This window comes from Malaclemys terrapin, chromosome 3 (genome assembly GCF_027887155.1).
Source record: "Malaclemys terrapin pileata isolate rMalTer1 chromosome 3, rMalTer1.hap1, whole genome shotgun sequence".
Taxonomy (NCBI): domain Eukaryota; kingdom Metazoa; phylum Chordata; order Testudines; family Emydidae; genus Malaclemys; species Malaclemys terrapin.
In genome coordinates, this window is record NC_071507.1 from 128,297,517 (window position 1) to 128,313,418 (window position 15,902).

At 41.8% G+C, this 15,902-nt stretch overlaps 1 protein-coding gene across 2 annotated transcripts in view; it reads right to left on the bottom strand.

Annotated features, from left to right (window-relative positions):
• Nucleotides 1-11,450: 11,450 nt before the first annotated feature.
• Nucleotides 11,451-15,902, bottom strand: part of PRDM1 (PR/SET domain 1) — a 113,270-nt gene continuing 108,818 nt past the window's right edge. For both annotated transcript variants that reach the window (XM_054023116.1, XM_054023115.1), the window contains exons 5-7: nucleotides 14,291-15,393; nucleotides 13,759-13,887; nucleotides 11,451-13,486 (exon numbers count right to left, since the gene is read on the bottom strand). In XM_054023116.1, coding sequence (XP_053879091.1) covers nucleotides 12,911-13,486; nucleotides 13,759-13,887; nucleotides 14,291-15,393 — 1,808 coding nt within the window. In that variant the 3' untranslated portion in view covers nucleotides 11,451-12,910. The remainder of the gene's footprint in view (nucleotides 13,487-13,758; nucleotides 13,888-14,290; nucleotides 15,394-15,902) is intronic.

Genomic DNA, 15,902 nt, shown 5'->3' on the forward strand with positions numbered 1-15,902 from the left:
CTTCTATTGTTTTTTCCAATAACTAGATTCCATAATTCCTGAGTCATTTTGCTTTCATGTTATTTTTTAATCCAGTTTATCATTTCCTCATTCCATAATGTTGATAAATACAATTGGAAAGGAACTAATGCCTTTGCTCTTTGCACCACAGGCACAATAACATGCAATACTCAGTCACCCTTATATAAATATAACAAAATATTTTTATTTATGTTTTCTCTCTTATTTTTAAGAGATTTTAATGGTAGTGAAAGCAGATAGACAGCCCTGGAAAATGAAGTCTTCTCCTAATCCAGGCGCAGCAGTAATGCAAGATTCCTACCACATTCTACCTCTAGGTGACAGGGTAGTTTATGTTCTGTGCCACTTAGGTCACTTGCCTCTCTGCTGAGCCCAGGTATAACAATTTGTGGATGGCCTTCCCCAAGCAAAATTGGGAGTGGTCCCTTCCCCATCCTTAGAACACACACTAACTTTAAGGTGCCCTTTCCTATATTCTGCTCTCTCTCAGTGAAGATGTGTGTTTTATTTCTTTAATTCTGTCACAGGAAGCCAGGCAGGAGAAGGACAAGGTTCTAGGCTGAAGCTCTACATCTAAATGGAAAGAGAGAGTTTTAGGGATAATCTTTTCCTTATTATAAGTGGAACGGCCTATAGCTAAGGATGTTTTCCAATATAAGACCTGGTTTTCAGTTTAATCAATTGGACTGATACTTTCTGTGCTGGGTGTCTGTCTCAGGCTGAATTTTTTATGGAAAGTTTCAGCTAAAATAGTTCTGGGAATGAGGTTTGTGAAAAATACACTATTTTGCCCATGTTAAAAAATTGACACCCATTTTAATGAGAAGCTCTAGCAACTCTGTGCTATAAAGCAGGGGCTTGAAATTTGGCAGTGGGTTCCCCTGGTGTCAGGGATCTGCCTTTTTAACATTGCCATGGAAAACCAACCCACATTTTGCCAAGTTATATGCCTTTGAAAAATCTCAGTTTGTACAAGCTCAGTACAGACTCGTTAGAGATCAGCAGCTAAATTCCACGGGTCTACAATTTTTGAGAAGTTGTCTGCTTCAGAGATAAAATGTGCTATTTATTATGTGTTTTGATGTGCTGAATTCAAACATGACAATTAAAATAACTGATTGGCTACTGTTTCTAAGATATTTAAGTTTTTACATTTTATGTCTATGTATATTGCGTAGATAGTAGAGTTTTAATCATAAATTGTAAACCTAGGTCTTTTCATGTGTTTATGGTTGCTTTACATGATAATATTTCACCTGTCCTGTTTATGTAACACTTTAAAAATCAGCAAAAGGGTTATATAAATAAAATTTATTATGAAACAAAAGGCAAAAAACTATTATGTACATAGTTTAGTCCTATTCAGTGTCTACTCGGCGCTTCTTGGCTTGTCTCTTGTATTCATTAAATGGAGCATCTCTTGTCACTGTCCAGCACTAGTCTGCAAGCATTGATGGGCTCCATTTTCCCTGATACCGTTTCTCCATTGTTGCAATGTCCTGGTGAAATCGCTTGCCGTGCTCGTCGCTCACTGCTCCGCAGTTTGGTGGAAAAAAATCTAAATGAGAATGCAAAAATGTATTTTTAGTGACATGTTGCAAGGCTTTTGTATGCCTTGAGGAGGTTTTCCACCAACAACCTGTAGTTGTTTGCTTTGTTGTTTCTGAGAAAATTTATTGCCACTAACTGGAAGGCTTTCCATGCCGTCTTTTCCTTGCCACGCAGTGCATGGTCAAATGCATCATCTTGAAGAAGTTCACGAATCTGAGGACCAACAAAGACACCTTCCTTTATCTTAGCTTCACTTAACCTTGGAAATTTTCCACGGAGGTACTTGAAAGCTGCTTGTGTTTTGTCAATGGCCTTGACAAAGTTCTTCATCAGACCCAGGTAGATGTGTAAGGGTAGTAACAAAATCTTCCTTGATTCAACAAGTGGTGGATGCTGAACATTTTTCCTCCCAGGCTCCAATGACTTTTGGAGTGGTCAATCTTTCTTGATGTAGTGGGAATCTCTTGCACGACTATCCCATTCGCAGAGAAAACAGCAGTACTTTGTGTGTATTCAGTCTGCAGACCAAGCAAGAGAGCAACAACCTTCAAATCGCCACAAAGCTGCCACTGATGTTGGTCATAGTTTATGCACCTCAAAAGTTGTTTCATGTTGTCATAGGTTTCCTTCATATGGACTGCATGACCAACTGGAATTGATGGCAAAACATTGCCATTATGCAGTAAAACAGCTTTAAGACTCGTCTTCGATGAATCAATGAACAGTTTCCACTCATCTGGATCGTGAACGATGTTGAGGGCTGCCATCACACCGTCGATGTTGTTGCAGGCTATAAGATCACCTTCCATGAAGAAGAATGGGACAAGATCCTTTTGACGGTCATGGAACATGGAAACCCTAACACCACCTGCCAGGAAATTCCACTGCTGTAGTCTGGAGCCCAACAGCCCTGCCTTACTCTTGGGTAGTTCCAAATCCCTGACAAGGTCATTCAGTTCACCTTGTGTTATGAGGTGTGGTTCAGAGGAGGAAGATGGGAGAAAATGTGGGTCCTGTGACATTGATGGTTCAGGACCAGAAGTTTCATTCTCTTCCTCGTCTGACTCAAGTGAGAATGATTCTGGTGCATCAGGAACAGACAGTTCTCCTCCGTGGGGTACTGGGCGTATAGCTGATGGAATGTTTGAATAATGCACAGTCCACTTTTTCTTCTTTGACACACCTTTCCCAACTGGAGGCACCATGCAGAAGTAACAATTACTGGTATGATCTGTTGGCTCTCTCCAAATCATTGGCACTGCAAAAGGCATAGATTTCCTTTTCCTGTTCAACCACTGGCGAAGATTTGTTGCACAAGTGTTGCAGCATATGTGTGGGGCCCACCTCTTGTCCTGATCTCCCATTTTGCAGCCAAAATAAAGGTGATAGGCTTTCTTAACCATAGTGGTTATACTGCGCTTTTGTGATGCAAAAGTCACTTCACCACAAACATAGCAGAAGTTATCTGCACTGTTCCCACAAGTACGAGGCATCTCTGCGCACTTTGGCTAAACAGAAATGTGTCCCTTTGCAAAATCAAACACTGACAAATAAGAGAGCATGACACTGTATGATTTCTAGAGCGGATATAGGGCAATTTGTTCAGCAGAGTGATGTAAGCTTTGTTATGATTGCATCATCCATGACTTCTAGGAATAACATGATGCAATTCATATCATGTATGACGCAATACCAGCTACAGATTGCATCATTCATTGTTTTGCCTAAAAAGCAAGTACTGTCCAAACCCAGTCATAGATTTATTCATAGATCCAGTCAAAGATGTATTTTAGTCATTTCTGGTTTAAATTGAGATCCCTTCCCTTTATAACTCACTTATCCTCCGCCATTCCCAAGTCAAGGGTCGTATATACTGACCCAATAGCATATCTTGAAAACTAGAGCCAATCAACAATTTTAAGCATCATTTTCGTTCTCAGTGACCCAGAATTAGTAAAGTTTGACTACATTTATTTCAGAAGCATTTTGGCAGTAGAGCAGTGTTCTCTGAAGATTCCATTTACACTGAACATGCTGCACTCAGGACTTTCCCTGTGGTTGTCCCTCCTGATAACCAAGGGCTGTTGTGGCAGGGAGACTGACTCTCCTGTGCCCTCAATATTCCCACTACTGGTGGCCAGGCAGCAAAGAGGAGGTGGAAAAAACAGTCTGATCGGAGTGCAGAGGAGTGAGGCACAGAGGTGGGCGAGGGAGATGATAGGTGCAGAAGATAGCTGTGGCAGGCGATGCGATAGGGACAGGGTGTGTGGGTAGTATTTCATTGAATGAGGCGATCCTGTGGAAAATATAGTATGTGATCATTCAAATAAACCCTATATCATTATTCATATGCACAAGAGGGCTGAATTAAGGTCACACAGGCAACCTTAATAATGGCATTTCTTAACTTCAGTGCTTGACTTTGCAACCTTAACATTCTTTTAACCTAGTTTCTATTCATGTCATTCTAATAAAAGTGCCTTCCTTGTTCAGTGACTGAAGGAAAGTGACTTTCTGAGATTGCCATTATTATCATCATCATCATCACAGTGATCCTTCCTGTTATCCCAAAGGCCATCCTGCCCCTCTTCAGAATTAAAAATGGGTACATTACATTAAAAGCTGAAAGGAGGGGCACACGTGGTACCTCTTCATGCCTGCTTACTGTTTTGCCCAGTCCTTTTGTTGTATCTTCTTGTGGGCCACCTACTTTCTTTTAAAAGAAAATCTTCTCTGTCCCATACCGCCATCCTTTCCACTTGCCTTGGGGGAGAGGAAATAACCCCAAAATGAAAACATCAACTCCCTAGCCTCAGCAACCAAATCAAGATCCCATTATCTAAGCTATGTCCTAATTGCTGTTCACTAGTCCCAGAAGAAGCTCTGTTTTGCTCTATCTCTTGGGCTTCCCTGTGCTTCTAGGTTTCACTTCTCACCTCCTCGCCCCCCAGTAGCAGGTTTTTCTCTGATTTTCTCACTTGGTTGATGGCTCAAGGGATATTTTCCTTCTCTTTCCACACTCCCTGCTGTATGTCTGGCTCTTTTAGAGGTGGGAGGTGCTCAGATGACATGCTGAGAGGTAACGTGTAGCTCCTTACATAGAGGGAGACTGCAGTATTGGGTGGCAGCAGTTCTGCCTAAGAATGGCTTGGCTCCAACTTTGTCTTCTGTCAAAAGCACTAACTAGTAATCCTCCCTAGCTCTAATGTCATTCTAATAGCTCTTGTTGCCCAGCAGCCAATCCAGTTTCTTCTTCCCAGTTGGTTGGTAAAGTTAACAGAGGCAGGCACTCAGTGCTTTTTATAAAGTCACCAGTTTGAGCCAGCAGCCTTCTGAGTAGCAGAAACACGAGGCATGGTTGAGTAGTTAGAACTGTGCTTCGAGTCTGACACCTGGCTTCTATTCCATTCTGCCTCTGATTTGCAGTTTAACCGTTGGCAAGTCACTTCACCTCTCAGGGCTTCCGTTCCCCATCTGTAAAATGAGTATAATTACGCTAACCAGCTATGCTGAAGGACCTGCTAACAACATCCAGTATGCTCTTTTGAAGAACTTTTCTCTTAGCCTGGTGTTTGTACTGCTTTTCAGGCCAGGTTCTTTTGAAACTGTTAATACTTTTGCTTAATTCCTAGTTCCTCAATGCGCTGGCCCTTATATTTGTCCAAACTCTGGTCAACGGAAATGGCTTATGTAAAATTCCAGGAAAATTGTAGCACACAGCTGCACAATTGCTCCCCTCTTTAAAATGGCTTCAGTTCCTCTTTCAGCTAGCTCCTTCATAGGCCCCACTATGGCTACCAAAAAATGGTTCTTTCCCCCCCTCAGTCGCTGAATAGGGAAGTGTTTATAGTAACCTGTCTCTTCAGCAGAGAGCATGCTTGGGCCTCACTAGGGTGACCAGATATCCTGATTTTATAGGGACAGCCCTGATATTCAGGGCGTTTTCTTATATAGGCGCCTATTGCCCGCCACCTCCTGTCCTGATTTGTCACTAAGGTTGCCAACTTTATACTCGTACAAAACCGAACACCCTTGCTCTGCCCCTTGTCCGAGGCCATGCCCCTTCTCTGAGCCCCCGCCCCCACTCGCTCCATCCCCCCTTCCTCTGTCGCTCTCTCTCCCCACCCTTACTCACTCGCTCATTTTCACTAGGCTGGGGCAGGGGGTTGGGGTGCAGGATGGGGTGAGGGCTTCGGGCTCTGGGCTGAAGTGTAGGCTCTGGGGTGTGGCTGGGGTGAGGGGTTTGGGGTGCAGGAGGGGGCTGAGGCTGAGAGGTTCGAGGTGCAGGGGGGGCAGTGTGAGGGCTCCAGCTGGAGGTGCAGGCTCTGGGGTGGGAGCTGAGGGGTTTGGAGTGTAGGAGGGTGCTCTGGGCTGGGACTGAGAGGTTTGGAGGGTGGGAGGAGGATCAGGGCTGGGGCAGGAGGTTGGGGTTTAGGAGTGGGTCAGGGATGCAGGCTCCAGGTGGCGTTTACCTCAAGCTGCTCCTGGAAGCAGTGGCATGCATTCCCCCCCTCCAGTTCTTATGTGGAGGTGCGGCCAGGTGGCTCTGCACACTGTCCCATCTGCAGGCGCCACCCCCGCAGCTCCCATTGGCTGTGGTTCCTGGCCAATGGGAGCTGCGAAGCTGGCGGCATCACACAGAGCCCCCCTGACTACCCCTATGTGTAGGAGCCAGAGAGAGGACATGCTGCTGCTTCTGGGAGCTGCGCAGTGCAAAGACAGGCAGGGAGCTTGCCTTAATCCCACTGTGCCGCCGACCTGACTTTTAAAGGCCCAGTCAGTAGTGCTGACCAAAGCCACCAGGGTTCTTTTCGACTGGGTGTTCCGGTTGAAAACCAGACACCTAGCAACTCTATTTGTCACACTTGCAATCTGGTCACCCCAGCCTCCACCCCACAACTGCTACTGCTCTGATCGGTCATCTACTGGCTTTTGACTGAAGCATGGCAGCTCACAGCAAAGGATGGCATAGACAGAGCAAGTGTTCTCCAGCATGGGGGAGGTGAGGCCAGCAGTGACTTGTGCACTGGAAGAAGGAACATTTCCTTGCACTTGCCTATATTGATAATAAAAAATAATATATGGAGATATACCTATCTCATAGAACTAGAAGGGACCCCAAAAGGTCATCAAGTCCAGCCCCCTGCCTTCACTAGCAGGACCAAGTAGTGATTTTTGCCCCAGATCCCTAAGTGGCCCCCTCAAGGATTGAGCTCACAACCTGTGATTAGCAGGCCAATGCTCAAACCACTGAGCTATCCCTCCCCCCTTCACCTGTTTTTGGGTTACTCAATTTCCTGGGTATTTAGGACCTTCTAGAGCAGTGGTTCTCAAAGCCGCTCTGCCACTTGTTCAGGGAAAGCCCCTGGCGGGCCGGGCCGGTTTGTTTACCTGCTGCGTCTGCAGGTTTGGCCGATCGCGGCTCCCACTGGCCGCCGTTTGCTGCTCCAGGCCAATGGGGGCTGCGGGAAGCGGCAAAGGCTGAGGGATGTGCTGGCCGCCCTTCACGCAGCCCCCATTGGCCTGGAGTGGCGAACCATGGACAGTGGGAGCCGCGATCGGCCGAACATGCGGACGCAGCAGGTAAACAAACCGGCCCGGCTCGCCCGGGGCTTTCCCTGAACAAGTGGCGGACCGGCTTTGAGAACCACTTAGCTAGAGTTCCGCACAGCTTTCAGTTAGAACCATGTAATTGCTGTATTTTGCTACTAAGCAATTCACTGCATCTTGCGAGTTGTAAAATATTGAACCTCATCCCTCCCTTCTTTCCACATTGAGAATTAGCCTGTCATTCTTTATATTTTCCCCATCTCCTAATCATTTTAAGAGCCATCACTAGACCTTATCACAGCACAGTTGTATTTCCCTCATTGTCTCTTGTGCTTTGTATTATAATTATTTTATTAAAATTCTTTTGCAATTCTAAATAAATTATACCAACGTATTGTCCTTGCTCCATGATTATGTTTTCGATTTTTTTAAAGCATTCTAGCAAATTATAGGGACACAGTTTACCTTAATGCCTCCATTCTGGTTAATCATACACAGTACTGAGCTGAGTGTTTAATGGCTAACAATAATTAGATAGTTTTATATACATAAAAAAAACCATTTTCCACTTTAATGCCTCTGAATGACAAGTCTTACGCCCCAATCCTGGAATGAGCACTGTGCCAGTGGACCCCCTATATCTGCATGGTGGCCCACTGACTTCAAACTAGTTACCTACACCTGAAAGGCTTTATAGCCTAATGAGAACTCATGGGGTCACTCTTTCCTTTTTCTTTTCTCTAGTTCAGCATTGCCAGCAGTAGAGGATGAATTCATTTCTGTCCTAGAGTCTAGCCATAAGCTACAAGTCTCTACAACTCAGTAGTGATGGAAAATACTTTTTAAGGCTTTATTTAGATTGATCTTAGATATAGTTTGCTCTTGTCAAGCATTATGGAGTTAGGCACCTAAATCTAACATTTAGGCATGTCTGAGATCCTTAAAATCACTGTTCAACTGCTGCCTAACTGTAGGCCCCTGAGCACCTTGCCATCTACATTTTTGCCATCAGGGTCCCTCATCACCTATACGTTGGTGGTTGGATATGTGCACAGCTGCCTCAGTCCTGCTTCTACCCAGCAGCTCAGAGCCTGCCTTATTGCTTTGCCCCAGCAGCCCCTCCAACTACCTTGCCTACAGGGCATGATCTAGTGGGTGTGCTCAGAGCAAGCTTAACTCCACACACAGGAGGAGAAGGTGACTTCCTCCCTTAAACCAAGTAGCTTGGTTACTTACCTCAGATATGGGAGACCCTGGTTCAATTCTTTCCTCTGATTGATGTGGAGCAGGCATTTGACCATGGGTTTCTCCTCTCCCAGGTTGCTATGCCTATGTTCTTTGGTGGTGTTAGCCCAAGAGCAGCTGGCAAAACCATTGGAAATCAGAGTTTTTTCCCCTCTAGAATATTTAAAATTGAATTTCAAATTAAGCCTTCTTTAAGGACTTTAACTGAGAATGTACAGTAAACAGCAACAGAGGGTCCTGTGGCACCTTTGAGACTAACAGAAGTATTGGGAGCATAAGCTTTCGTGGGTAAGAACCTCACTTCTTCAGATGCAAGGCATCTTTACCCACGAAAGCTTATGCTCCCAATACTTCTGTTAGTCTCAAAGGTGCCACAGGACCCTCTGTTGCTTTTTACAGATTCAGACTAACACGGCTACCCCTCTGATACTCTACAGTAAACAAGCCTCCCACTTCTTCAGTGGGAGTTATATGTACTTAGCATTTTGCTAGGAAGCACTAAATACCTCACAGGACTGGGTTCCTATGAAGCAAGAGGAAGGAAAAAATCTGTTACCTGTACAGTTTGTTTCTTACACAGTTAATAACCCTTTTTTTTTTAAGCCCGCTATATTTCTGGTCACAATATGCTCTCTTTAATGCCTGCTAACTAGCTTCAGTTTCACCAAAACCAAATGCAACAGCTGCTGACTTCAGGCTAATGAGGCTGCGAGGTATAATGTGCATTGTCTTTTTATGTAATGTGGTTTATTAAACATCTTCTAAAGCTTACCAGTGTCCCCAGGACATAACTCTCTCGCACAAAGCAATGCCTTGCCAAGTAATGAACTATGATTTATGGTGGTAACGGTTATCCTACTTAAAAAAAAATATATTACAGCAATTGCTCTGTAGAATAAAAGAGTATAACATGCACCATTTGGCACATTTATGACAACAGTGCTCTGGTTTTCTTAACCCCACAGTTCACTGTTGGCAATATTTCAAATTCTTGAGACAGATGTTTAAATGAATTTAAAGAGGACAGTGAAATACTTTTAAAACATCATATTGTGTTGAGTGTAAGGAACATTATTTCTTTAACGTTCAGGTAAGAAAGGGCGCCACATGGCCTATTCTGTTTTAGATCTAGTAGTGGATGATGGAAGTAGCAAACATGGAATTAACTTTGTGAAGGATCCCCATGCTGTTGTTCAGTTTTGGCTGAGCGAGCTCAAACTTTTTCTAGAATTAGCTCATAAGCGCATCGATTTTGTGAGATCCGCATTTGTTTTGAATGTAGTTCCCACCATGTTAATACAGGATTAAGTGGTCTCATGCTAACATTGTGATTGTCTCATTGTGGTCCCAGTGGTTACAGTTTCAGGCCAGAAATGATAAGCATTTGGAAAAAAATGTAATATTAAAACCCTGGTCATGTCTCCGAAAGACAGATATTGTAAAAATGCTTTCATCATAACTTGTGAAATTCTAAAGAAAAGAAAGAAAGTGTTATAGGCTAAAAACCAAGAGAGTGATTTAGTCAAGAAAATACTGTACTCAACCCTAGCATTGTTATATGTTGCATTTGAATTATAGAAAGAATCAAACTCTCACAAAAGGCAGAAGTCAGTATTATTCATGACATGATAGTTGTCAGTATGCAATGTGTTTGTGGCTAAGGGTGGGAATGTAGTCTGAAAATCAGTAGCGTGTGCAGATAGTGTAAGACATTGAAGACAAGTGAAGCATTAATAAAGCAATGAACATTTATATTTAATTTACATTTTGACAATTCGCACATAAATAACGATGTAAACCAGTACGTAAACATAAGATAGTTTGTTGTTCTAGCAAAGTAAAAAGCTTGTTAACTTTGGTCAGAGTCTTTCTTAAAAGAGAAAAAACACTGTTGATTGTTGCTACATTCACATGTAAAAGTTCTAAGGGAAGTGGAAAAAACAGTAAAGAGGAGTAACAATTCTTAAAGCTGATGCATATAAATCTTTGTAAAATTTGTAACAAATACAAAGAAAGCACTACAGGCAAATAAAAGGAGAAGTGTGTGCCCAGTGACAGTAGTGATACTTTGGTTTATCCTACAGTTAAGTACTATTTTTGAGAACCATTGCTACATTAAAAGATGTCAGCCTCACGATTTATAGGAACAGAAATGTAATGAACGTACAACTGTAGTCCTTCAAAAGCTATATTTAGAGACTTCCTCGGTTTGGTGTTTATTTATTTATTAGTAGAAGGCATTAGAATGACATTTAAAAAAAATCCCCAAACGCTAGCTTTATGAAGTGGTCTATTTAAATCTATAATTTAATAAGAATATAAGTAGATAGAAAGATAGAATGTATACAGTGGTAAAGGGTGTAATAATGCTATTTATTTTTCTGCAAGTTGCATGTGACCATATCACTCTTAAGGGGCAGAGAAAAATGAGACGTTAGGGTCATTCTAAATAACCCAAATTTAAATAGTTCATTCCACTCTTCACCATTGTGTATTATATTTATACCATACATGGTTGAGATTTTGATTTCTTTTGGTTTATTTTCAGGCTTTTTTTCAGTTAAGTTTTCTTGTTGTTTAGTTGTTCAAAAAACAAACAAACAATCCAGCAAAGATATGAGGAGATCCAAGACCCAGTCCTGCAAACACTATGAAGTGTGTAATCCCACTGAATTCTGTGAGACTGCACATCAGTAAAAAAACAACAAAGAGTCTGGTGGCACCTTAAAGACTAACAGATTTATTTGGGCATAAGCTTTCGTGAGTAAAAACCTCACTTCTTCGGATGCATAGCTATGCATCCGAAGAAGTGAGGTTTTTACTCACGAAAGCTTATGCCCAAATAAATCTGTTAGTCTTTAAGGTGCCACCAGACTCTTTGTTGTTTTTGTAGATACAGACTAACACGGCTACCCCCTGATACTTCACATCAGTAAAGTTATTAATGTAAGTGTTTGGCAAGATCAGGCCCCAAATGAGCAACTGTGCATGTGTACTAGCAAGTGATAAATGCCTTAACGCAGCATTCTGATGTTGGGGTCATCAGACGATATGCAAAGTTGGATAACATTTGATCTTCACACTTAGATGAAAAATAGGTTTTATTACATGGTTTGGCTCACAAGTTAAGTGGTATAAATATATATCTATATACATATATGGTATAGTGATATAAATATATCTATAAATATACATGTGTTCTTTGCTACACCTCCAATGCCAACATGATATCTTTGGGCTTAGCAAAACAAAAAGATAAGAGAACGTGCATTCTATCTTTTCTGTGAACATTTGGTTTCTTCTCTAAAGTAGCAAAGCATTAGATAAAACAGCATTTTCTGCACCACTGGACACACGCAATGAGGTAATTGTTGTTCAACAACTTTGCCAATGCCCTTTTCATCTTTAATTAAATTAACCACAAAATGTACAAACACAAATACTGAAGAAACTCTGAATCGTACAGGAAGCAAAATAAAATAAAATAAAAAAATAAAAAAAAAGGTGCCAGGAAAGGACTTCATTATCTCCTTCTGCCCAAGGAAAGTGTGTGTGTGGGGGAAATAAAAACAAAAAAAACCCTATTTCTCAAGGAACCTGACCATCTTTTGATCCCCAGAAGACTCTGGCAATAAAATCTCAGCCAAATGCTCCTTGTAGGCAGCACATTTGGGATAGCTATATGTTTGACTTTTAAACTGCTTTTGCAAAAAGTTTAATAGTCGTTTTTAAAAACAGCCACTTTTTCACAATCATGCATTGCTTTGGATTACAAAGTCACAGAATGTAACGTGTCTACTATTGTTTTCTAAAAGCCTCTCTGTTATATTATTTATGTGAGGCTGGGTGTTTGTTATTCCACATCTGTTATGGGTAGTGCTGCAGGTAGAAGAATCTCTCTACAACTCACAGAAAGGCAGGTATGGTTTTCTTTCCCCTGTTTACTGCTAGTCACATTTTTGGGGGGAGGGGGCGAATGATTTTGCACCTGCTCCATGAAAGTACACAGCACTTTTCAACCCATTCAACATGTCAAATACCCACCTTTGGCAATAAAAAAACCTCATTTTCAAAAACACTGGTACATAGACACATTTACTGAAGTAATGTTTCCCCCCTAATCTTAGGTTTTTAAAACAGATGTGCAGAGAAAAAAATTATCTACAAAGAATGGCCATAAGACAAAAATATAAAGATTTATATTCAAAATTACAACGAATTTTCTGGTCATTGTAAACGTTTGCTAATTATTGCTTTTAGAATGGTAAATTGCATAATAAATTATGAAGAACTGTCATTGAAAAAGGTAATTATGGATTGATGATTGTCTTTAGTAAGTGGGGAGGCAATACATAGTCCTTGCCTCTTTTCATGCCCTGAGAATATAGTAACTTTGGAGTTCCTTCTTTCAACTGGAGGATGAGGGAAACTACTGTAAGCCAAGATTGCTTTGCAGCATAGAAACTATGTACAAGCAATTGCTACAGGCACCCTGACTTGCCAAGTCATAAATAAAAATCACTTTTTTTCCCCCAAAGAAGTCTTAAGGGTCCATTGGTTCAACTGTTTCTTGCTTGACCTTTATAGGTAACAGAGGTAGTGGATGACCATGAGGCAACTTCATAACTGACATGTCTGAAGATTCGTAAAGGTTACATCCTGAGGAGATAAGTCCATTTCCCATGTTCCTCTGCAAAGATACTTTAAGACTCGCTCCTTCTATCTCTCTTCTGAGCATGGTCAGTATTTCTTTTTCGACAACAGATGCCATATCGATATTGTCCTCCACATCTTCCAACCTGTCAGCACTGTCACTGATGTCGAACTTCTCAATCTCTTCATTGATACGATTCAGGTCCTCCATTGAGAGGCCAGAGGCAGGGGCTACAGGGCAATTGCCTTTCAGATGGACTTTGAGGCTGCAGAGGTGAATATAGCTCTTGTGGCAGTGGACACACTTGTGTGGCCGTTCCCTGGTATGGAGACGCTTGTGCAGCTTCAGGTGTACAAACTGGGTGAATTTAGCAGGGCACAGCTTGCACTGATAAGGCTTTTCTCCAGAGTGGAGTCGCAGATGGGTCTTTAGATTGCTAGTACTGCTGAATCGTTTATGGCAAACCTAATTTTGGAGGCGACAGGAAAAAAAATAACAGTGAGTGAGTGGGAGGGTTGTTTTTGTTTGTTTGTAATTGCAGATAAATAGGAAAGCCTGGCGTGTTGAAAAAGCCGCTTGCCACCACTGCATCTTTGTTTTAAATGTGAAAGTCTAAACACCCCCAAATTAACTTTTTAATCTTGTTGAGTAGCATTTGGCCTACAGCTTGTCTGGCAGAAGCTGTAGCGGGCAAAAAGTAAAGCTGATGATTTCGCCGTGTATGGAACACTACATACCTGACACTCATGAGGCTTTTCTCCTGTGTGTACCAGATAGTGCTTCTGGAGATGAGCCAGCTGAGTGAACCCTTTATTGCAAGTCTGACATTTGAATGGTCTCTCTCCACTATGTACTCTGAGGTGGACCTAATGAGAAACAAAACATTTACTGTAGTTTCCAGTAACTACAAACATAGTACTTTAAAAACAAAAACCCTCAAACATTTGCAAAGTTACTAGAGGCATCCCACAGGCAGAACACATTGCATGGAAATCATCAAGTTACTTTTTTTAGGCCACTTCAACGTTAAAAAAAATAAATATATTAAAAAAAAAAAATGAAAACCATCACGTTTACTACCAGGATATCCTGGTGATAAGTATAGCATGAAACCTAGATGAATTGGTTGTCTCTTAAAAGAAGGAAAGCATGGGTGCTAGGTAAGTTACAGGGGAAAAAATAAGCTTTCCAACCATGATGAAAATGTAATATATTTTGTTAAAGATGGGAATGTTTTCCTTATAATTAGGTTGTTGCCTTAATGCCTACCTTCAGATTGGAGAGCTGGCCAAAGGTCTTGGAGCAAACATTGCATTCATACTTGATCTTCCCATTCTGCTTCTTCAGTGGATATGGAAGGGTTTTGTAACCAGTCACATTCCTCTTACTTTTAATGAGATTCATGGCTTCTTCACTGGTGGCAGCCAACACTGCTGAGGTAGGTTTAGGTTGCATTATGTGTTCTGAAGTGGCTGCTGTGCCAGCTGTGGGGGACCCACTGGTTGGGCTGCATGGTTTGTCTTTCATGCTGGCAGCAGCGCCTGTGATGGAAAAGGCACTGTTAGGTGCTGGTATGAGAAAGTCTCTTGGATGATCGGGTTGTAGCAATCTACGGCCTCCTTCAGGTGGCAATGAACTTGGAAGAGGAGCTGGGTTCAGCATGTGATGGGAAAGACTTCCTCCGTTGAGTAGGTTGCTATAGAGAGGATACATCCTTGGGAACAGATTGAAATTGTTGATGCCATTAATATTGTTCAAAGCACTCAGATTAGTACAGCTCATACTGTACGGAGGTAACAGCAATTTTTGAAACGGGGAATTATAAGAGGATAAAAACGGTGAGAGATGGCTAGGGGGCGCATATCTAGGATAAGACCCCAATCCTTCTGAGCCATAGGGTCCATTCAAGTATGGGTAAGATTCTCTGTGTTCTTGAGAAGTAGGTGCCAGAGGAGAAACTGTAACCCCTGGACTGCTGTGTGGGCTTGAGCTTTTTAAGCTTTGGTCTGGGCTGCTCCTTGCTGAAGGACTTGGTGTGGTAGAAGACTGGATGGGTGAGTGAGTAATGTAGCTAGGTCTTTCCATCCCATAAACTAGGGAAGTTTTCAAATAATCTTCTGGAATGTGAGGTCGGATTGGATAGACAACACGAGGAAAGAAAGACCTTTCTGGGCTACAGTTTTTTCTCAAGTCATCCAAGTGTTTTTCTGGAGTAATTGGTGAAATGTTAGTCTGGAATAAGTCCTTTCCTTTTGAATTGTTGGGTTCAGTTTTCAGGATTTCTTTCACACTATGCTCTCTCTTTGGGATACTTTTCTGATAAAGCTCATTTTTATCAGTGCTTTGCTGCTTTGGATTAACGTGGCTTTGTGCTGAAAGACAAAGACAAGGCAATGATTATTTAACAAATCAATATGGAACAACATTCCTCATTTTTAAGTACAATATACCTCTATAAGCTTAATCAGAAGGTCAGAAGAACAGGTGACTCTTATCGGTACAATCTTTTAACTCATCCAAAAAAGTTAGCTTCTGTGCAAAGGAGGACTACTTTGGGATGTAAAGAGTTAACAAAAAGCAGGACAGATATACACTGTTAATATAAGGGAGATCCACAAGTATACACATAGCTAGAGCAGTCTGATGATGATTTGTTCTGAGATTGACAGTCGTCAATGTTCAAACTGATTTATCCTCCCTCTGCATGAATTTGAGTAGATCCACTATAAATTCCCTTCATACAATAGATTTCTAATAACTGGGATAAACAAGCATTTGTGAATAACATAGATTTAACAGAAAGCCTTTGGCAAGCTTGAGCTCTCAGAAACGCTTCTCCTTGGAATAGCAAGGCATGGCAAATCAACCTTTGCCAAACCAC